Here is a 23,831-nt window from a genome sequence, read left to right on the forward strand (position 1 = left end):
CATTTGCGTGAGTAATTGTGTCTGGTCTCACAGACTGCTCTGGAGCTGGAGCGCAGAGCGGGAGAACAAAAGAGTATCAGGCGGCACGCCCTTTGTTTATTGGACCAATATGAAAGGACTGCAGGAGCAGTGAAAGATACGATTTGTCCGTTTCATTCACGTCCTGCGTGTTCCAAGTTTAATGACCGAGGAGGAGCGTTGGGAGTCTGAACAAAGGGATCCACAGCCGTGATCTGGTTTCTGCTGGAACACAATGTGCATTAGAAGACTTGGATGGCATGGTCGTCTTAATATATTCACTTTAAAACAAAGAGACGCAGCAGGTCGTACACAGTTGAAAAAAGAAGAAATCTCTCCAAGCCATAAGACGACCAAAAGGGCACGATCAGCACAAGTACAAATTACTGGCTGTGAGAGCACAACAAAATGCTTTTAACCCTGCCATGTTTCACACAAACAAATTCCACAGAGCAGAACAAAAAAAGAAGTTTGCTGTTCCGACACAATTTCCATTCCTGTGTTGGTGTAGCATTCCAAACGGCAAAGACAACACGCTGAAGGCGTGAGAAGTGGAAAACGCAATAAGTTATCTTTCTTGTGCAACCCAGCGTGCCTGTTCATACATGTCCGTTTGTGAGGGAAGCTATAGGCCTCCAGTCAGGCAGAAGGGCCTGTGCGGTGGGCTCCACTCTGGGGGGCTTTAGATGTGCCAACAGCAGGCAGGAAATCAGGAAATCAGCCGAGCACGGGGACAATGCCGTGGAGATTAGAGATCAGTTAACCCCCTCCTCTGAGAGGGCCGACCTGTTTGCTCAGTGACTATGACTTCCTTTTAGACACAAGCACACACTCTATGAAACACACGCACACACACACATACAATCTGCTGTACACTCACTAACCTATTCAAACCCAACTTGTCTCACAAACAGCTCTTGAAATGAGTTGGGTGCCTTCGTTTCTCCCACATTTCAATATCACAGGAATTAAAAGGTAATGGGTGCAGCCAACCAACCAACCGGCAGGACTTATCTTAACACTTGTGACTAAACGGCCAACATGCACCGCAACCAGGATGATGTCATCTGATGGCTGGCAACTGGTTTTTTTTTTTAAAGGTGGGATGACTGGAAATATAAAGTAAGAAAACTAATTGAAGAGAAGCCTCCAGCTAGGATGCCTTAATGCCTTTTGTACTCTGACCTCACCTGGCTTATCTCTTAGACTAAGCAACACACCTGGAGAGCTCTGCAATGCAAGACGGAGTTAACACTGGGGAAGATTAGCAACAAAAAAAAACAAAAAAAAAGACTGCTCAAATGTCCCAGGACTGAAAACTCTCACGAAGCAACAGAGTAGGACAAAGGTAAGAAACACCCGACGGTTAAATGCTACCGTTTAGTGTTAAAGTTGACTCGGTTGCGACAGTAGGGGAAAGTCGCTCACTCTGTCTCTGTCTCAAGGATGTGCGACGTAACCGTTGAACAAGCCCCATCACGTCAAGAGAGAGTCTGTCAGGGTGTGCAGGTAGACGCTGCCTAGTTTCCTGACAGAGACGTGTGTGCATGTGTCGGATTCAAACATCCTGCATTTGCTCAGCAAGACAGGTAAGAACGAATCGGTCTTCATCGAACCTTTTCTATTTCTTTATCCTACGAGACAAACAACTGCATGAAAAGGAAAAACCTTGTAACCAATTTCTTTTAACTAGTAGTTACCTTTTTCATCAGACAGATTCCGCATCTGTCTCAAAGGTGGATTGTTTACGGCCGCATTTAGGAACACCATTTAAAAATTGCTTCGTGGCCAATGTGTTTTAATGGGCTTCTTTAATTTATACTTGGCCATGAAGCATTTCCTGGACGTGATACTCATGGCTGAAATCCTAAGACCAAACTGACATGTTTGGAAAGGAATGCTGTTGCGTCCACGCTATCCGACCTCCCGCTGCTACTAAAGTGCTGATAAAACCTTTACGGGCCAACAAAACCTGTTTGCTGTAGTGTCTTACAAATTTACAGAGTGAGTGTTTCAAGTCACGAACACGGCTCTAACGCGGGCAAAGCGGTTTGGGAGACCGTAAAATCACAGACACTGGGCAGATTATCTAATCGGTATGCTAGAGTTGATGAACTATGTTCTGTTTTACTCAATAAAATGATTACAGGTCACACGGAACGCATGATTACTCTTTTACGACTTTCATTTTAAGCATTATTGTATCGTTTCATTTTGACCAAGAATGTTTCCTCTCAAGTTCTGCTGGTGGATGTAAAATGTGTAAAATATTAAATCCCCAAACTACACTACAAAACGGATAACTTGGTAATGCCTGCAGTGTTATTTATGGAATCAAAATAATAATTTTCCCATATCGAGAGTGACTGCATAACTCTGACACTACAGCAACATAAACTGACTGCATCCCGGCTACTTGTGTTTTTCACAAAATCAGAAACATGTGTTCCAAAGTCAAGTTATCGTGATTTCTGATGGACGTTACGGTAAAACAAAACAAGACACAATGTGAAGAGATATAATTCACAATTGGGCCAACAAATTACCATTTGGGAATCTGACTTGTTGTTGCTTTTGTTACTGGAAGTCTGGTGTCGGCTGAATGACTTCCTTTAGAGCAAAGGCTGCAGACCACACCTGCATTTATGGGGATTTGAAAAGTAAATATTTAGAAATGAAAGCTTCAAAGCATTGTTGGACTATCCGTGTGCCGCAAAATTATATTGAATTTAAATAAATCTAAATCAAGTGGAGCAGGTGCAACCTCTAAACATCGGCTGCCGACTGATTCAGTGGAATACTTGGATCTGTTGCTGATTTAGAGGCGCAAGCTCAGACCTGCTCACTATTGAAGCATGGTGTGAGGTTATCAAAAAGGGATTCGTAATGCAGCATTATCAACTTGGCATTCGACTTGGATTGGCTAAACTAGAACGTCTCTTTTCTTGTGTTTGATGCAGATGGAGTCATGTTCATAAGCTTCGGCCCTACCTGAGGATTCACTGTCGAACAAAGGAGGAAATACGAAAGGATATAAAGACTGAGGATATATATATATATATATATATATATATATATATATATATGTAACAAGGACAAACAGAAACATTCAGGTCTATCTCAACCAGATCTGCAGAGATGCCACTTAGAACATCGCTGCAGAGGAAGCCATCCTCTGGTCGTTGGCTCAGGAGTAGCACCAAGCGCAGGGAGGTGCTGTCCGTCAACATGATTAGCCTGCCGCTGGCGGATTTCCGCCACATCTCGCACATTGGCAACGATGCCCACACGGACAGCTTTGGGGACCTGTCCTTCTTAAAGACGGGCCACAATCTGCTTCTCCAGAGCTCCCAGAGTGAGCAGAACCTCTTCCTGGCCTGCACTCCGCCGCCAAAGCCCCCTCGCCTGAACCTCGGTGAGGCCGAGGGCTCCGAGGGCCCCGACTGGAGTGTGCGCCACAAGAACAACGCGTCCCAGAGGAGAAAGAAATGCAGCTCTATGCCGCTGCTGGACAGGGAGGAAGGGGAAGCGCAGATGGGAAAGGAGGACGGGTACAAAAGTGGGAATAATGTTGCTCCCAATCTGCCTCGCAACCTCGGACGGGGCAGCCTGAATTCAGACAGGGATGAGGACTCCACAGAGACCTGTGACAAAACTGTTCGACAGCATGAGGACGAGGACAGTGGCTTTTCATTCAGCCTGGATCTGGGCCCTTCAATCCTGGATGATGTTCTACAGGTGATGGACAAATGCCAGTAGCCAGGCGTGACAGGAAGGCTTTACTAAACGTTTGGAATATGGGGGAAACCCACGTCCACACACGCGCCTGATTTCATGGACAAGTTAATATCCTCAAGCTATTGTTATCGTTGAAATAGATCCAGAGATATATGGATTTATGGTCCCTGACTACCAAGTACAGACAAACAACTTGCCTCACCTACGTTTTAAGGGAGGTAAACTACACTGAAAGGGATGACTCTGTTTGGATTATTTCTGTAAAACATGTTTAAATCTAAAAGCACAGCAGCACCAGATATTTTGTCTGTAGCACACCCACAGCATTTGTTAAAAAGTCAACATATTCTCCTTTCATTAATTAAAAAGGTAAACAAAACCACTGAACAAAGTTAACGTCCTCCTTAGATTCACCCTCTATAGAGGTGGGTACAAAGTTAATAATTTAACTTTCCTCCATTGCTATTGAAATTCCCCAAACCACGCAGCGCAGCACTGACGCCGGCTGTTAAGACTTAAGAGGGTTGTGTTTAAGAAAAGAAAAGCTGCGGCTGGAGTCCAAGGTCCTCGAGCTGTGATGTCTTGGCTCTTAGCGTGCCTGCCAATCTATTGTGTGCAGAGGGCAATTTCTCCTCCGCACGCATCCCAGAGGCCCCACTCAAAAGGTAGACCAAGGTACCCCCCATTTCTCATTCCCAACAATGCCGTGAAAACAAACACTTAGCCCTGCTTCCAATAAAAGCCAGCCAGTGGTGGCAGGTTGGGCTGCAGACCAAGCCGGGCCACAGGTCCAAGACCTCAGACGAAAAAATTAAAAGAAAAAGCCGAAGCAGGCTGTTTTCTTAGCCGCAAATCAGAGTCTGATGCTCTGGTGAGTGGCGCACGAGAAGGAAAGTGGTAAAGGGTAACGTGATACTTCCACACATGCAGGGGGTGTCAAGGGAGGAGGACTAGAGACATCCATTACTGCAGCAAAAGTCCTGATGAGGGTTTAAACACTACCTTCTGACCAAACAGACACCAGACACGTGAAAACAGCTCGCTTGACTCTCACATACACACATGCACTGCATGTACATGAAAGCACGCAGCGTCAAACTGAGATGTGTGCAGACAAGCGAGGTCCACTTTGCCCGGGTCTAGAGAGAGTCAGGACAGAACCTCAGTCTATGTCTTAGTGGGGGGGGGGTTGCAAACCCAGAACCAGTCGCATTCCTACGCTCCCCACTGGTCACGCTGCAAATTATACGAACCACAAGTGTCCCACTTCTATCAATAGATTTAGACTTCTATGTATGTCCAAACAGAAACGGCAATGTTTGTGGATACGTCTGCAGTGTATATCTGTTTTGCCGTCTCCGATTATGTCTCAGATTTTACTGACCATCTTTCTCGGATATGTTACGACAATAACACATTGTGAAACCTTTTTTTTTTTTTTTTTTTGCAATGAAAAATGTACTGTTTTGTATTTTGGGGAAGTAAAGAAAAATATCTTTCTCATTCCAAGATTGGTGGTTTTGTGGCTAGAACTGCTCTCGTCAACATTTCAACAGAGCTCGTATGAGACTGTTTACACGTCCTGATGGACAGACGTACATTTTGGCTTTTCAAGCGTCAGAAGCCACTGCGGCGCGGCAGTTAGCCTTGCCTAACAGTTGCTAGAGAATGTACAGCCTCGGATTATCCACCGCAACATAGAGCACGACACCATTTCAAGGCGGGGAGAAACACGAGCCCAAATCAGACCGGCGTGACAGGCAGGATTTCATGTTGAGTCACAAAACGCAGCATTCCATTCAACTCCACTTTGAAGCAACTGCTGCGTTGTTATGCATTCCCAGCTCTGAGGTGCACCTGTATCACAAAGAGGTGACATTCAATAGCTAACCCAGGGTGTGGCTGCAATTTGTCACATTTTTCCTGACAGGCTACCTTTTCCAGATAAGCAGGAGAGAGAGAGAGCTGTTCAGTCATTGGACAGCGATCTACCGTCGGCTACAATGGCCCTCAACAGTCACAGCTTCATGACAGACACTGTGGAAAAAAATGATTGCGCTAATAAGGGTGAAAAAAAGAAATAAAAAAGGTATTTTATGCCTTTCAACCATAATTGAGAAAGAAAACCAATGACACATTTTATGATATCCCGTACTTATTCATTATAATCTTATAAGCCTTCGTGTAGACACGAGTCCTTGGCTGCTATGACTCGTCTACACAAGCGCTCTCAGTGTGAAGAATCACATCAACTTAAGCTCAACAAGTGTTCAGCTACATGACTGATGTGAGAAGAAAGAGCCCATAATCGAAGACAAATTATCTTTGTCTGCGCGGCACAGACTGACCGAGCTGTATCCCGATCCCATCTGGTAGCACTTCTCTTCCTCCGAAAAACTCAACTTGCTGTCAGACAGAATACCAGGAAACCCCGTCATCTCACTGAAGAGTAGCTCTTATGAGTTATTTACTTTGTCAGGTACGAGCTAAAAAACAATAAAACATTATTTTGGCAAATGAGAGCTGTGTGCGTCTACTGTGATTGTGTCTCCCAGTACAACCTGATGTTACTGAAATATACTGCATGGTTTCACACACACACTTTGTTCTCTCTGCATCACGTCAGGATGTATTATCAAGCTATAGACGGTGAGGGCCGAGCCAACCCATGACAGCTCTCATGATATGCATGATGAATTGGCCGTAACACCATAATCATGAAATATACCGTAATCACACCAGACTTTTCCTTTCGTGCCAAATGAGAAAATACGAAAGCGCGTTTATATATATTTCAAGCTACCCTAAACCTGTGTCTCTTTTCTATCAACTGTCTGGTCTCCTGTTCCTTGAGGGTCCCATTTTACAGAGACGACTCGTCAATAACCTCGTATGTTATGAGGTGCACTGCCCGTCTGAATACACAGATTTGGTGCTAACGCATTACTCAGCCACCTCCCTCTCGCTTTAAGACCGTCGGCTTCAGAGCGTTAAGTGATTGCTGAACTATGCTCTGTTGTTGATTGTCCTGTAGGATTCATTTCATTGATTTCCATTACTGGTGCTTTGTTACTTATTGTTTTATTACTAATCCTAAGTGACGTCAGGTCACCTTGAGTGCCATGAAAGGTGCTATTAAATCAAATTGATTATTATTCATTGTATACCACTCAAACCTGGTACACAATATTAATATCGAGTTCTAACCAATAATAACAACATTATGTCCTCCTTTTGGGTCTGATCACAACAAAAGACAGAAGCCCGGTGGTCTCCCGAAACAGACGTCCCTGATCTCCAATCAGAGAGCGGTCTGACCAGGGTCGACTGTGCCAAAAGCACGGCGACACACAATGCATCGCTTCCAGACTCGGGGGCTATTTTAGATGAGAGTGCACTTTTCGAGCACTAGCAAAGCGGCGGGCTGGAAAAACAATCCCAGAATAGCTGATGTGCTGCATCTGGTTTGTGTCGTGACAAGCATGTGATGAGACTCTCCAGCTCGAGCCGGAAGAAGCAGGGCTGGAGCGCTCAAATACAAATCCTTTATGATGGGTTCATGTTAAATAATATGGAATGTTGAACTGAGCAATAAACCAGGAATTAAGACACGGTGCTGGATGACGGCATTACATCTCTCCAGCGACACAAACCAAATGGTTGGATAGTGATTCCTTAACCAAGGAAGGTGAGACGTGAATCATTAGTCAGACTCTGTGAAATCAAAGATTGATGCAGCAGCCATTTACAGCTCTCATTAAACACTGCACTCACATGCACAGTATATGAGCCCGGCAGTGTTTCTGTTAGCACACAGGCCACAATTATACGCCACAAAAAAAAAGAAAAACGTGACTCATTCAGAATTCACTGAGATTTGCAACCGTGCACAGAACAACAGTAAATGACTTCACTTGACTTCAGCACTTCTTTCTTAAACATACCCATTTCCCAATCTGTCACATGACAGTTTATTATGTCAAAAGACAACAAAGTAACGTCTAGAGATGAAACTACATCCTTTCCCAAAAGAGGGGACACAATTGAAAGTCGGGAGCAATTGCACACGGTGTGGAAGATGGAAGATGTGGCCCTTTACTATTTTTAAATTTGTTTAATTGGGCGCGAGTATAAATAGGGGAATGCAGTGGGGGGCCTCATGATTCATGGACAAGGTCTGTGGACCCTGCGGGGGGTCTTAAGGGGAACTTGTGCCCCCAGTAAACTGGAACTGAGGCTGAAGTCATAAGTCTCCATCTCTGAGCTCCCTGTAGTGAGACCCTGACTCTCTGGATTGATGAGGTTAAAGAAGCACGCTGCTCCTTTGTGATTGCAGCTGGCTGGTGTGGGGTTGCAATGGAGGGACAGACAACAGGAGAGGAATCAGAATTTCAGATTTCAAATAGAGTCCGGGGAGAAGGACCTCCAAGGCTCTGGGCTTCTTATAACCTCTATCACTCTTTCTCAAATGCTTCTCCCACATCCAGGCCAGATGGGGGACAACATTACTAATATCTACACGGGTTCATCCATTATGTAATGCAGGGCCTCCTGAGCAACAACCGTTCTCGCCGAGGGCTAATGTGAAAATTATGAAGCAAAGTATGAAGCCATCAGCTTTGGATATCTGTAAGGCAAGCCGGGTTACCATAACAACATTTAAAGAGATTAGTGCGACAAGTCCCAGTGTGCAGGCCGAGTCTCACATGCTAGCCTTGACGAGGGGGGTCTGAGACACCGCACAGAGTTTTAGGTGTGAAACCCGGTTCAGCAGCAGCTCTGGAGACACGAATAAGTAGAAAGAGTCTACCGAGCTGAAATCCCTCACAGGTACAGATCATAACATCGGAGGAGTGAAATGGACACAGTGGGTAAAAAAAACATTACTTCATACTAATCTAATGACAGCGAAGAAACACGTTGGAGATTCTCAGCGGATTTCGGCTGAAATTAGATTATTCTTGAACAGGAAAAGAGTTGATGTGCCTCTGGTGTGTGAATGTGTTCTGGCAGCTGAAGACAAAATATTAAGCGTGCAAAATCAATTAAAAAAAGGAGCCGAGGTTGCAGTACGGACTACTGTGATTTTCACTTTACAAGAAGCAACACTTACACATCAAAGGGAACGCGTTTTTGTCAGTGAAGCATTTGGGATTTGTCCAGCAAAATTTAAATCTAAAAAATTACTTTTATATTATGCGATATCAATAGCAATATAGGGACAAAATGCAATGCGGACATTTGGTCAGACTCACGTGCCAGGCTACCATTATTGCACACTGCTTCTTCTGTGCTGCCATGTGAAGCACAGCATTCCTGGGGTCTCCCAGGTCAGGCCTGTTAATGAGTAGCCGACCGGGGGCTGTGGGCCAGTCCCAGGCCAGCGCCTCACCTCTCCAAATCAAATAAACTGAGGCCCATTTAACCAAACACATTGTCCTAGATCATGCAAGGGGAGTGCAAGCACTGGTGTAACACTCACACCACTGATACAAAAAAAAACAACCTCTAAAAAGGTTTGCATACTTCTCTTTGTGGGACGGTGTTTAGGCAATACTATTGTTGTTGGAAGCTGTGTAGATTTTGTAACGTAAGGACAACATGCTTCATGAGAGCGAGAGAGAATGGTTGTACTGGTACCTGTGAGGATATGAACTGGCCAGGTTGAGAAGCTGGAGCAATAACCTCGGGCTGTCCTTCGAGCCACGAAATCTTCAAGGGGTTTTTACTCAGGCCAATTTCATTTTTAGCTGCCAGCTCCTAAAAAAAAAAAAAACACAAAAAATGTTCTATGGGTACGTTTCTCTATCAATATTTTATTAGGACAAAAAAACACTCTCCGCGTCCGGATAGCTGTAAGAAATTGTGTTGTGTCCTTCTTACACCTGGGTATTATATAAATATGAAGAACACATGTAGACAAGGACAACGGTGGATTGTAACTGGGCCAACTCCCAGAGCAAGACCGGGACCTGGAGTTGGACAGGCAGAGACCACAGAACCTGTGCCCAGATCCCTTTAGACTGGCAGGCATGCTCTCTGGAGGGAAACCACACGTTGTGGGGACGAAACCCCAACAAAATAGTACACCATCAAGACAAAGGGCCTGAGGATCCAGACAGTGTGGAACAATGAAGCGGCTCAAGTTCTTCCGTCCAATGGTTCCCATCAGCGCAGAGAACTGCACGCTACAGAATGACTGAAACATTAGTTCAGCTTGCAGAAACTGTCCTGAGGCTGGGAAATCTATGACAAGGCGTCACTTTTAGAAATAACCAAACTCAGCAGGTAACCAGAGACTGTGAGGAAAGTAAGTGGTAAACAAATGTGGCTGCATGAAAATGTCTTGTTTTGGAAGAAGATGTCTAGATGTCTAGAATTGAACACACGGAATGAGGACACTGACCGGGGAAGAGTTGGGTACTTACAGCTGCTCTCACGGTTGCAAATTCAACCACAGCGCTTCCTCTCTTCTTACTCGATACGATCACGTTCGAAACGTCCCCATACTAGAGGGAAGAAACGGGAGAAGAAAAGAAAAGTCAAACGGAGGAAGAGGAGAGATGCAGAACATTCAAATAAGTACTTCCTTTCACATCAAAACCCATAAGAATGAAAACATAAAGCATATGCAGACTGAAGAACTGAAAACACGGGTGAATATAAAAAGACTTCTGGAATAAAAGTTAGGATTTAATGTGTGTTTGGTTATTAAAACTGAACTCTACTGATAGGGTTTGTGTGTTTGGGACCGAGTTAGTAATACTGCAATGAACATCATGTACAAAAGTGAGACAAGAGGCAATAACGGATTTTTGGATGAAAGCTGAAATTAGACGCGTCTCTCATCCAACTTCCTGCCACAAATCAAAACAGGAAGGAAAGGTTGGCCACAAAGGGGAGCCGGGCAAAGAGCATCTCAGACATTCCCACATCCCAGAGTGGAAACCCGTCTTAGCAGGGGAGACAAAGACCTGATCCCTACTGAAGGCAGCCGACACCAGAGCAACGCTGTTTTTTAATCCCTCAGGGTTTTTTTCATCATTTATAAATTTTGGCCTTTTGTCTGAAACCTCTCCCCGACTAACGCAGGGGCTTGTGGGACAGGAGGAGGATGGACGTGGCCTTAGAGAATGCCATCCTGTGAAAATGTAGCTTTCTGGGAACGGGAAAGTCCAGGAATGCTAATATCTACGAAGGACACTCCGGAGCAAGCCAACAGTGACAAAAGAGACTCTCAGAAGGCCCGTTTCAGAATCGAAATGTTTTTAACATGTTTTGTTCCCCTTTTAAAATCAACAAATTATTTTGAACCGCCAAAGTACACAAGTCTGCACACGTACGTACGCACGAGTACACACGTAGCATACTTTCCCACACAGCGGGGCTATTTTGACTTGCCCAAAACATTAACCGTCACTCACTGGAGCTTGCCATCTCAAACACAAGCTTTCCCTGAACTGTTCTCCCTTTGCTTAAGAATTTAAAAAAGGAGAAACACTTTCTTTTTTTTTTTTTCTTCCACACTATTTATGATGACACAGCCCTCCTGCCTGGAGCCATATTGATTTAGTTCGTGCAAAGGAGCAATTCATACGCCTTTTTTACGACCAGCTTGACGTCACCGACACTTGCCCTCTCCTCATTTCAGACCAACCTGTGCCCCACCAAAAGCCCCCTGTGACGGATCGTAACATAAGGTGGTACTGGGTTGCATGAGAAGAGCACATTTCCTTACGCCTCCCCTGGCACTGCTTAATCACCTGGTAAGAGGGGCACAAACAATGGCGTGCGTGGCTGTAAAAGGGCACTACAGCATTGCCCTCGGCACTTTCACTGCAAGAAAACTTAATGGGCCTCGTTTAAGGGGAAGAATAAAACAATCTACAGCGCTGATGTCATGCAGACCTCAAATACGGCCGGACTCTGCAGGCGAGTGAGTAGCTCTGCTTTGGGGCCGCAAGAATAAAAGAGAGAATTCTGTCGTTTCAAGATTAGTATTTATCCGTATATATTGAATTTCAAGAACATTTGAGTGGAAAACAATTGGTAGATTAAGTACTCTGATGAGAACGTCTGGTTTTGGTTAATCCAGTCGATTATATTCCTCACATTTATACTTCGTCACATTAATGCAGAATTCCTGTAAAGCAGTCTTGATCATTCACTTACAACACTGCCTACTATGTCCTAAAACGGATCTAGTAAAGAGGTGGTCACCTGGGTAGCTTCTTCAAGGATTATTTCAGTATATTATTCAATCCAACATGGGACCTTACTGATACTCTGTTGTGTGAAAAGATAGATGTTTTGCTGTAACATTGTGGAAGTACCCGTTTCCATTTTTAGGATGTGTACCTTTTGCAGGAGTGTGAAAAGAATCTCTTGAGAGTAGCCTCCATTCGTCTCGTCATCTTTTTTACACTTCCACTTTAACTGAGAAAGAAGACAGACAGGAGAGGCTTTTATTAGTCACGAGGATTTTTCAAAAATCAAAAACAAAAGAAGTGCGTGGTATGCATGTGCTCTACTGCGTGGTATGCAGTAGAGCACACTTGATTAGACTCCGCTGATGAGGAGACAAAGTACGCCAAGTAACCTTGGCAGTGATGACACACAGGCTAGCGTAACCATCAGGACAGGCTGGGGCTATGGGAGAGAGACTTTGTTAAACTCTTATAACATCGCCCCGGCACCACCTGTGAAACCTGCAGTCAATTTCCATCCAGACCAAAAGGTGACTGCCGGACAGCTACAATGGTAAGAATCAAAAAACACACACACACACACCTTTATTGATGTTGAGAATGTTAAATAATCTCCTGTAATGCCATATCATTGTGAATCAGGTTAAAGATACATTAGTTTTACCGCACAGGAAAAGCATTGTTCTCAGTCTGAGTCTAGAGACAACATAAGATCGTGACCCGTGATAACATCAGTCTTACAGCTGCTGTTTGTTTTTCTGACTGAACACACAAATGTCGGGGAATACGCTGCTGCACTAGATGGCTATCGACTTTTAAAACCAGATTTAATGTCCAAACACATTAGCTAACATCCCCAGTGTCCGTTAATATGCACAGGCTCGGGCCGTTTCCAGGAGGAAATATAATAAGCTCTCTCTTGGCATAGTTACAGGTCTCCTGGGGACGTCAGGCCGACTCTGGAGGAACGGGCTCAGTGGTGAGACAGCGCTTGTGGTCTCCAAAATAATGAATTACAAAACGTCTTCGGCTCTATCAAAAACCCCCGCTGAGGTTCCGCCTGCACTTTCACTCAGATGGAGCCGTTCCCGTTTTTCCATCTCCCGGCGTTACTCTAAGACCCTCATCCTGACCTCTCCGTCTCGTCCACTGACTAGAAGCCTTACCTTCAATTTGGGGGTCACATTGTTCTTAAAACATCCCTCCACTCCCGAATCTGATAAAAGAAAGAAAAACATGAGAGGGGAATAAGATAAGTGAAGTGAAAAGACAAGGAAACAATTGTTTTGTTGAGGAAAGAACCGCAGCACTCGAGATGCTTTCTGGCTGTCACATGGTAGACGTGAGGCCCTTAGTACAGGCCGGAGATCCACCGGGTGCCTCTCCAGAACAGACAGAGCACTGATCGAGTGGAGGCCTGACTGCGTGCAAATGGAGGAGACTCAAAAGACGTGCTGACGATGCATAAGTAATTGTCCAAGTCCAGGGCCAAGAATCAGTACTTCCCCTTAAATACACACACTTCTATGATCTTATTTTACAAGACTCCGAAATGGAGACACTCTCGCTTTAGAGCAAAAGTATTATCAGGCGGTTAAAAGTTTGATGGAAAACTGTGTGTGTGTGTGTGTGTGTGTGTGTGTGTGGTGCTTGGCATTGCTCTGTTACCAGATTTCTTACTGCCAGGAAACTAAAATAGACTTCTTCAAAGTGCAAAAAATTAATTAAAAAATGCATTCAGTTATTTGTATTGTTTGGGAACCTGGTCACTGCTGTGGTTTGACTGACGGTTGGGAAACAGAGGGAGGTTTTTCAGGATCGTAAGAGGACTTCACTGGATCAAACTGGACTCATCCGAGCAGAACGGGCCTGCGCTGAACCGGTTTGGTGAACCTGGACCCGGAGCAGACTTGGCTCGGGTTAAATCTTGGAGGTGTACATACGTCCGTCTCCCGCTGGCTGCTGCTGTGCTTCTCTCTCTCTCTGGATCTGCTCCCGGATGAGCCTCTGTTCCTCCTCAAGCTGCCGGGATCCCTCCTCTCTCAAACGGGCTATCTGGTAGAAACAGACGCATGCGATACAGTAACGTGCTCAGGCAGGCACACTAGTTATGAATCGTTGTTCTTCTTCACCTATACGACTCTCCCAGTCTAAGGCGCCCTGTCTGCTACTCTGTGCTTCCAGGAAAGTGTGCAGACTATTTGATTTCCTCTGTTTAAGGCAACGATCCCCTGAGATGAGAAAGAAAATGGAACAGTGCCACCTACTGGCTACCTCCTCTCCCACACGGCACATGGCCACATATTTACCGGTATATGCATTTAGCACATTAAGCACAGGCCATGACTCAACCTTGGAAGCATTCACACCATTTTTTTTTTATTTATCATTGGCTTTCTGAACAAAGTGCACCAAGTCACGCAATATCACCTATAATGGGTTCACTGATCATTGTGATACGGCTTCTCTCAGATGCAGCCTTTGTTCTCGACCCAAGTCTTTGGAAGATTTCAACTAAATGGGAAGAGAGTATTTGACGAAAAACAGAATAAAAACACCTGGGTGTGCTTCAGAGTTTCCTGGATGCACTGGAACACCTTGTTCCCAGTACGCTGCTACAGGTCTGTAGTACAGTGACTTTTTGTATTTACATTTTTTCGACATCTTCGCCGGGTTATGTTTGGTGCATTTTTAATTTCTCATACGGTTTCTATAAATTCTCTTACCTCTTCTTCAAGCGTTCTCGTGTTTTGCACCTCATCCTGGCTCTGAGCGTCTGCTTGTTGCTCTCTGGTCTCCAAGTCTGTCAAAGCAACACACACACACACACACACACGCACGCACGCACGCACACACACACACACACACACACACACACAATTCTTTCATAAAAGCTGCTCTTGTTTAATTTCCTGCTGGACAATCCATGCTGTCAAAATATATTAGCCGGTGTGTTAAACCTGGAATATGTCTGACAAAAAAATGATTTCACATAACCTTTTACAATCCCAATTAAACAAACTGCTGTGCAATGAAAGACTCGAGAGATGCTGTCGGAAAGGGACTCACCGAGCTTGATTTTCTTTCTCTTGTCATCTAACTTTCTGTTTCTTGCTTCTGCTTGTTTCTTGGCAGCGCAGATCTTGTCATAGGCAGCCTGACAACAGTGTTAAGACACCAGGATGAATCATGTCTCTGTGAGAGTGCGTATCAGCAGTTATGACTTGTTTGGGAGCCATCAGTGGCCCTTACCTTGGCAGCAGCATCAGTTAACACCTCGAGAGCCTGGGACAACTGATGGAAGAGCTCCACTAGAATAAAAAAAAGAAAAGAAAAGGGAAGACAATGAAAATTCAGCTACTGATGCACGTGGAAACACTTTTTCTTTTTGCATTTCACACATGGATGTGTGGCTACAATTAACTGCCAATTGTTATACAGAAGAAGGCGATGTGGTGTGAAGACAGAGAAGAGAACATTGCATCTAGAGGCGGCTGAGGCCAAAAGAGGCGTAATGTGCTCAGCATTATATCTTCAAGCTGAAGCGTGGACACGGGGCTGAAACAAACATTTAATGCTTTAAAAAGGTGCCGCAAGTATCACGAAAACACCTTTCTCCAATGACACAGACGTGCATTCCGACGCGGACCCTTGGCCTCTCCGTCTATCTTTCATCAGAGCACCTCGAGGGGCCACTGCTGCAATCACCACACATGACTCCGCCTCCCTTGTTGTCATCACACACACACACACACACACACGCAGGGAGACCACAAGCCCAGTCTCCATCATATAACCGCCGCACGACTGCACCATTCTAGACAGGCCTAATCATTCACTGATGGGAGGCCTACCGGACCGATACTGTTACTCCCTGTGGGGACTAACAGGAGGCTCTGGAGAGCATGCTGGTTACCTACACGCACATAATGGGCTGGAATGAAATCAAACTGGGGGGGAGACCTGCCATGCCCACTAGGCAGCTCAGTGTGTCACAACATGTGGGGGTTATGGAAAGTGAGGAATCATGACCCCCCAGTCACCTCTTACATGAGTACAACCTTCCCCCGAGGAGCAGCAAATCCCAAGACTTGCTCGGCTCTCGTGCGATAGAGACGGAGTCCGTCCATGTGCGGGTTCAAGTGTTGAGGCCCTCCAAACCACTTATTTTCCATTTCAGGGAAACCGACCCCCTGCCTCTGCATTATCCCCCTCAACCCAACCAAACCAATTTCACAGTTTTTTTTTCTTGACATAATCAGAAATTGTCTGAACTATCCAGAAACCACATAAACCTCACTTGAAAACACGCCTCGTGACCAGTCTTGTGTCCAAGTTGCCTTTTTTCCTTTTCTTTTCTTTACCCTCCTGACAAAAAAAAAAAAAACTACATTGGGATTTTGGGATTTCCTGCTCTAATTGTTGACATGCTGGTTGGCGACAGGCCGCAGAAGGACTCGAGCCGAAGAGGGATGGAGTGTGGAGAGGCTGGTGGTGGTGGTGGTGCTGCTGCTGGTGTTTGGCTGGTCATGTCTGGCTAGAAAGCCGGCAGCAGAGGCGGCCGCTGGTTAGACGTCCTACTAAACCTCTGTGGCTAGGCCATCTGGCAGGGTAATATTTTTTTGATTTTTACATGAATTATTGTGATGCTGCTTCACAATAATTCATGTAAAAAGAAAAAAAAAATATTACCCTGCTGAGAGCGCTTACTCGAGAGCATTCATTTTTGGTTTTGGAGCACGATGGCCGCTCAAGTCAGACGATTAACGCCAGTTCTTCAGAAGAACAACGCAGCGATTGCATCAGCAAACAACACATGTGGGAGACTGACAGAGCTCAGTGGCTCAGAATGGAGAGACGGTGAAGACAGACAGGTGAACACACCAACGCGCTCACTCACCTGCTTTTGGGTTGTCTGGATTCTTGTCCGGATGGCATGTCAAGGCTTTCTGTCGATACGCTTTCTTGATCTAGGAGAACAACAGAAGAACCCCCGGAGTTATGTAGAGTGGAAAACGTTGATTAGGACCCAAAGAGAACAAATCATCCACTCAAGCACAGATCTTGGCAACGTGAAATTTGAAATTCTTACTCCCGGTACCAATTATCTTTATCCTGTCGTCCTTGGCCCAGAGAACCAAAGTCTGAATAAAGAACTGATGGTCCCATTGAGACAATGGCACAAAGGGTAACGGTCTGACACGAAAGCACTGGGGGTGAAATGTGCGTCTGCATTTAAATTAAATAAAAAGACGGATTGTATTGTGTGGATCAAATCAACACCTGAACGGATCCTCTGCTTCGTGTCCGTCTGACATGTTGTTCATGGACTCCAACCACCTCGGCACACACTCCACAGTGAATTACCCGCACAACAATTCCAAACTATTCTCCGGCCCGCTGCCAGGGAGCAAGATGAATGTGTCCCGAGTTACAGCCTACTATGCGTCCACCTTTAAAAAAATATTACAATAACATTCACAAACAGAGTACCATTGTCTATAACACATCGGAGAAGGCTGCCATTAATATCTTAGGCAGGCAGCCAAAACTGGGTTTTTTTGGGCGGGAACCAAAGTGGAAAAACGAAACAATACTTGTGAGTATTGTAATGTCATGTGAGGTTTTAGTTAACTCTAGGTCACTGCTTGGAATGTTGCCCATTCATTGGTCCTTCTGGGGACCGGTTAATGACAAGGTGGTTTTCATTAGATCTCTGCTCCTCTGGAGAAAGAAGGGAAGCGGGGGAAACTAGAGGGGGCTGAAGCCTCAACAAAAAAAGCGCACGCTCATATGCGTTGCATGCTAAAGGACTTGGCACACACACACACACACACACCCCCCCGTATATCCGAGCTCAGACACACAGACGTAATCTTTCTCACCGGTCTTAATCAGTCATGCCCGCGTTCTGCACGCTCTCCCATTTTTAGCAACTCCGGTGAGTCTCCGAGACGGTCAGCTTCGGCACATTGGGCTGAACGCCTGCTGTCCACGGTACCAGAGCTGAGACATCCTGCCTCCAGTGAACCCTCTGGAGCTGACATGGCTCAGAGAGCTCCGAAATGTCACCAGCTTCTTTCTCTGATTGTTCCAGTAAATGAGAACCTGGTTCATTGAGAGGGCTTTGAGAGACTATGAATCCTTTTTAGATTTGTAGTCATGCGGCTTGGCACACAGAGCCTTCCTACCGATCGAAACTGACACATGGGGCTGTGGACCGGAGCCAAACACGTAGAGTGTGCTTACTGTTGGCCTCCGCTTACTTCCCCTTTTAAGCCTCCATGTCTCCTTCTCCCTTTTTCTTTTCTCCGTGCTCTCCATCACACTCTCAGGGCTTTGTCCAAATTTCTCCAAAAGACTTTTAGGTGAAGTCGGTGCAAGAAAGAAGACGAAAACTCAAGCTCAAGTTCAAACGTATCTTTAACCATTGGTCTGCACCAGTGTGATAAACAGTTTTAGGTCTTCGACTACAATTTTATGCATTTCTTTGAGTGACCATTTCCTAAAGAGTTCAGGGAGGATTTCTTTCACGAACACTCCAAGCAGCGATTGGTTTCCATAAACTTCCAAATGCTCAATTGCAATAAAATCCATGATATTAAAAACAAATCAATTATAATCACAATCCACCACAGTGAACAAGACTGCATTATTTCTTACAGTCCTTTAAGTGCTAACGCCGTGTCCTCGGTTCACACTCACTCACAGATACACACATCTCCACATCTGCTGGAGACACAGCAGATGTTTGACTTTGTCAGGACCAAAACTGTACGACCTGTCATCATTGGTGCTGTTCTGGTGGAGCGCAGCTATTGTTGCATGTCATTCAGCTCAGTGAAGGATCTAGTTGACATGTACTTTTCTATATTCCAGTTAATTATCCAACCTCCCTTTCTCTCCTCCTCCTCGTTTCACTCCCTCTAGCATCCTTCACGACGTCTTGTCTCCGCTGCGCCTCCGGTGCCGTTTTGTTAAGTAATACATGATTACTCCCATCGATGCCGTAACACGCAAGCCTTAATTGATGCTGGAAGACCCTGAAGCCCTTTGGTCCTACAAACTAGAAGCCGAAGCGGGCCAACTTCTGAAGAGGTTAGCACATGTGTTGGATAAGAGCGCTCAGATTGAGTGGCATCTTCCTACGAGGACTAGCCAATTACTGTCGTTATTATCTTTGTGCAGTTCACCGTGAGCTTTTAGGGCCGGCTCCTGAAGCAATCACGAGTAAAACCGTGTAAAGAGAAAACCACAGGAACCCAGATGCTGTCCATTGCCCCCTAATATAAGCAGAAATGTTAGCATTTCATTCTGTTGTGACATCTATCTTTTTTAAATTCTAATTATTTAAGATCGTCGCATGCCTTTGCAGAGTTGTCAACTATTTACCACGCTTTAGTTTGCAGGAGGAGCCAAGAAACCGAGGACAGACAGATCACACAGCAGCAGCAGCAGTGGGCCTAGAGCAGCCCGACGGTTAGTGCCCGGTGAAAAACAGACTCTCTGTACCCGCTTGATCCCTGCATGCACACATCTTGTCCTCATTACACCAATCTTTGGTGGCAATTATAGCTGACAAACTGGTCCTAGTGCAGCCTCAGCACAGCCCCCTCGTCTGTGCGGCTATTGTTGTAAATTACTATAAAAGTAATAATTTGGAAAGTGTATTAGGTTCCATTTTGTTGCAAAACCAGCAAAATCATACTTAAATAAAATGAATGAGAAACAAAAAAGTACAACGTACTTACTCTAAGGATGCATACAGAGAACAGGGGGCTCCGGTGACTCAACTAAAATCATAAAACTGATTTATGGAAGCTGATCTGTCGTAACAACAATGGGTGTTCTCAGGAAATGTGGCTGTGCAGAGGTGAGCAGACCTGGTTTTGTAGAGATTGGTTATTACATAATTTCCCAGGACTCATCAGATATGTTTGTGATCAGACATGTTGGTTTAGTTTTAGATAAAGAACATACATCGACTTGGCAGACTACAAACCAAAAATTGATTTAGCATCCATGCTCTCGTAATTATTAAGAGCTGACATAATTAGTCGATTAATCAATCGGTTGATCAATGGGAAAATAATTGTCAACCATTGTGATATTTAAAGAGAAATGTCAAACACTCAATATTTCTCATCATTTGCTGCTTTTACAGTTTTGCAAGTTGAATATCTTCGAGGTTCTGGACTATGGGTCATCCAATAGCATGCGACCTCCAAGCAATTTGATGACGTATCCTTTGCATGTGCAAAATTGTGACTGGCATTTTTTACTTGATTTAACATTTAATAAACCAATCAATTATTTATTCGGAAAAATAACTGGCAGGGTACTTGATGATCAAAATTGACTGGAATTGATATCCACCATCACCGAAGGCAAAACCTAAACTGATGCAACACCGCCACCGTGTGGCCGTTTCGTGCATCACACCTCTGTCATTCAGCCATTAGCCGGTGTTTGACTTTTGTTACATGAGTCTCATTGACTGGACCTAGAAGTTCAGTCCTCGTTTTACTTACCTGGCATTTCTGTTCACAGAAAAAAAAAGACTCTAGTCTCTAGTTCACACACACGAACACACACAAACACACACACACACTGCTTTAAGCTCCATGATAGCATGCTAATATAGCCTCCAAATATGCCACAGTCTCTCCTGGTGCAAACACAACAGCTGTGACAGTCAACGTTCACTGAGCAGACAGTCCGGTAAACTGTCCGCTAAAACAGCGTCATCCAGTCTGTAATGCGCCTGTAAATAAACGACTTTATATCTAGCTAACTAGCTTAACAGCTAGCTTATTTACAAACCTCTTTCGATGTAGCAGTGATGTCAATACCGAGTAAACCATACAGATCCAGCTTCAGGATATCCTTGGCCTTTCCAGACATGTCTGTAAACAACGAGCAACGACACCAATACAGAACAATAATAAATGTCAACGTTTTGGCGAACGCAGCTGTTTGTTGTTATTCCCGGGTCCAGGCAGCATGCGTTTTACGTCTTCGACCTTTCAACTAGGAAGTGCACTGCAGTCTGGGAAATATAGTTTTTGCTCCGTTGTTCTGTTCTGCTGTTGGGTAAATGCAGAAACAACATGGACATTTTTACCACATCGTGTACATGGAGAAGTAGGTTTTATCAGTCCTAATATTTTTAACTCGTTTTAACATTGTTGTTGTGTCTCGTGGGCTGAATCCGCCATGTCTACTTTCACTGCACAGTTACTTTATACTTCAAAATGTATTCCAGCTGTGAAATGGTTTTACAGCATGGCATCATAAATAGATCGATTTGTAGAGCCGTATTGTGATCTCAACAATGTATCTTTATTTTTATGTCAATACACTTTTTACACTATAACGATGCTTTGGTTTTTGAGGCTGTAATATTCATAATTGGGAGTAAACATGACAGTAAAGAATGTAGGTATTTCTTTTCATTATTTTTTCACATAAACCGATGCTCAATTCTGTAAAGAGTTGTGACATTTGATATTCGAATAATCAAATGATGTGCTAAACTTCTTGTCATGAATGAGTACAGAGTGCTCTCTGGTGGACATTTGTGTAACAGCGACACTCCTCACACTAATTCCAGTATTTTATGTATTACATTTAGTTATTAAAATTGCCAACATAAACACCAATTATTATACATAATTTGATATCAGCTTATAGCCTGGCGATGGATCAGTTTGGTTTTACATGAATTATTACAACAGTTTACACCTTTGCTTTAATTTTGGGCAGCTGGGCTCCACCTTTGTTTACATTTGAATCAGTCTGCTTTTACTTTACCTGCATGACAACACCTTGTATCAATTGTTAAATGTAAACAGAGGCCTCTGCTGTTTAGACCATTTCATTTATTCATTTTCAGTTGTAGCTATGTAAGCTATGATTATGGCTTTTCTGGGACAGCCTCAGGTTGTCGACTAATGTGGTGTCCAAACTGGGATCCATGTACTCTTGACTCTTGATGGGTGTTTGATAGCCACCAGGGGATCACCAGTAAGAGGAGGAATGCTGAGTTAAATACTAATAATACTTTGATTTCAAAAAAGAAAAAAAATGAAAGAAGCAGCTGTTGCATCTTTTTCCACCACTGCTATCACACTCACTACCCAAAAAGCACTTGCTGTTCAGCAAGTTTGAAAGGTTTGACAGCAGGACTAGTGGGTTAAGAGTTAGTTTGTGCCTTGGATCATGGCTGAAAATCGCAATCACTCTAATGTGTAGGCCTGTACATGTATACACAACAATGAATGATAATTATGTTGACTTTTGGGAGCTTGTTTCCCACTGGGTCACATGATCCTGTTCTTTGATAAGTATAGGCCGATACGATTTGGCTCAATAGCTTTTGTTGTTCCATTCAAACAAGGTGTGGTCATTATTTCCCTGTGGGAGGCTGATCCTGCTGATCAGCAATCCTGCATATTCTTTGATGTTGCTAGAAGCCCCATTTTCTTCTGGATAAACAAAAACATTTTATGGTGCCGACACTTTGGCTCAGGGGACCTAAAGCAGCGTAACAATACGTTTACCACAGATACTTTTCTCTGAGGCAGTGAAACTCTTGCAAGCTCAATTGCCTCGAGTCACACGGGGAATGATCATGAATTCTCAACAAAATATCCAGATTCAAAGTCACTATTGTCCCTCTGACAGTGAAGGTTGTTCAATTACCAAGGACGAACAATTGAAAATCACCGCTCAGCTTCAGTCACTGATGTTAAAACCCACAAACCAAGCCAGAAATCTAGGTGTAGTTATGGATTCAGACCTCAACCTGAACAGCCATATCAAGACAATTACAAAATCAGCCTACTATCACCTGAAGAATATATCAAGGATTAGAGGACTTATGTCTCAACAGGATTTGGAAAAACTTGTCCACGCATTTATCTTCAGCAGACTGGACTACTGTAACGGTGTGTTTACAGGTCTCTGTAAAAAGTCTGTCAGAAAGCTGCAGCTGATTCAGAACGCTGCAGCTCGAGTCCTCACTAAGACCAGGAGGGTGGATCACATCACCCCAGTTCTGATGTCTTTGCACTGGCTTCCTGTCCAACAAAGAATTTACTTTAAAATCCTGCTGTTGGTTTACAAAGCACTGAATGGTTTTGGGCCAAAATACATCTCTGATCTGCTGCTACCTTATGAACCATCCCGACCCCTCAGGTCGTCTGGGACCGGTCTACTTTCTGTTCCCAGAGTCAGAACTAAACATGGAGAAGCAGCGTTCAGTTTTTCTGCTCCACATATCTGGAACAAAGTCCCAGAAAGCTGCAGGTCTGCTGAGACCTGCAGCTCATTTAAATCAAGATTGAAGACCTTTCTGTTTGCTGTTGCCTTTAATTGAACCACATTCAATGAATATATTAATCAATTTCCTGCATTTCTGCATTTTATGACTGAATTTTATTTCTTACACTGTTTCTTTAATTGTTTTTAAATCTCCTTTTCTTTTGCCTTGTGTTTTGATGATTTTAATGGTTTTATGTGAAGCACTTTGAATTACCTTGTTGTTGAAATGTGCTATACAAATAAACTTGCCTTGCCTTGCCTTGAGGAGACATGCAAACACATTCAAGGCAGTTGTTGATTTTACGGACTTCTTGTTATTCCAGTGTTTTTAGTCACAGGAACATTTTGTTCATTAACACATTCAGAATGATGCTGCTTTGTTACTGTGACAGCAGGCATCTTGTACTGTCAACAATCAGCTTCAAGCCAGAAAACGTCAGGCACACCAAGTCCGGAAATTAGACAATTCTGCCTCCAAATTAAAACACTGTCCATGGAAACCTATTTGAGTGTGAATATGCAAAAAAAAAAAACTACTTTGAT

General features: G+C 44.1%; 2 protein-coding genes across 3 annotated transcripts in view; one reads left to right on the forward strand and one right to left on the reverse strand.

The window, feature by feature from the left end:
• The window catches only part of dnajc17 (DnaJ (Hsp40) homolog, subfamily C, member 17), a 28,078-nt gene extending 7,126 nt beyond the window's left edge, over positions 1–20,952 (reverse strand). Inside the window, exons 1-10 of one of the 2 annotated variants that reach the window (XM_079286549.1) lie at positions 20,787–20,952; positions 16,864–16,933; positions 15,216–15,274; positions 15,033–15,120; positions 14,690–14,766; positions 13,907–14,018; positions 13,130–13,179; positions 12,115–12,192; positions 10,185–10,265; positions 9,397–9,516 (exon numbers count right to left, since the gene is read on the reverse strand). In XM_079286549.1, coding sequence (XP_079142675.1) covers positions 9,397–9,516; positions 10,185–10,265; positions 12,115–12,192; positions 13,130–13,179; positions 13,907–14,018; positions 14,690–14,766; positions 15,033–15,120; positions 15,216–15,274; positions 16,864–16,933; positions 20,787–20,867 — 816 coding nt within the window. In that variant the 5' untranslated portion in view covers positions 20,868–20,952. The remainder of the gene's footprint in view (positions 1–9,396; positions 9,517–10,184; positions 10,266–12,114; positions 12,193–13,129; positions 13,180–13,906; positions 14,019–14,689; positions 14,767–15,032; positions 15,121–15,215; positions 15,275–16,863; positions 16,934–20,786) is intronic. The other variant, XM_079286550.1, reaches the window with a different exon arrangement.
• On the forward strand, positions 1,553–5,552 carry LOC306790352 (cdc42 effector protein 3). Its single transcript, XM_079286551.1, has 2 exons — positions 1,553–1,607; positions 2,979–5,552. The coding sequence occupies exon 2, from the start codon at positions 3,157–3,159 to the stop codon at positions 3,775–3,777; it is 621 nt and encodes a 206-aa protein (XP_079142677.1). The 5' UTR covers positions 1,553–1,607; positions 2,979–3,156; the 3' UTR covers positions 3,778–5,552.
• Positions 20,953–23,831: the final 2,879 nt, after the last annotated feature.

This window comes from Melanostigma gelatinosum (genome assembly GCF_949748355.1).
Source record: "Melanostigma gelatinosum genome assembly, chromosome: 16".
In the NCBI taxonomy this organism is placed as follows: Eukaryota; Metazoa; Chordata; class Actinopteri; order Perciformes; family Zoarcidae; genus Melanostigma; species Melanostigma gelatinosum.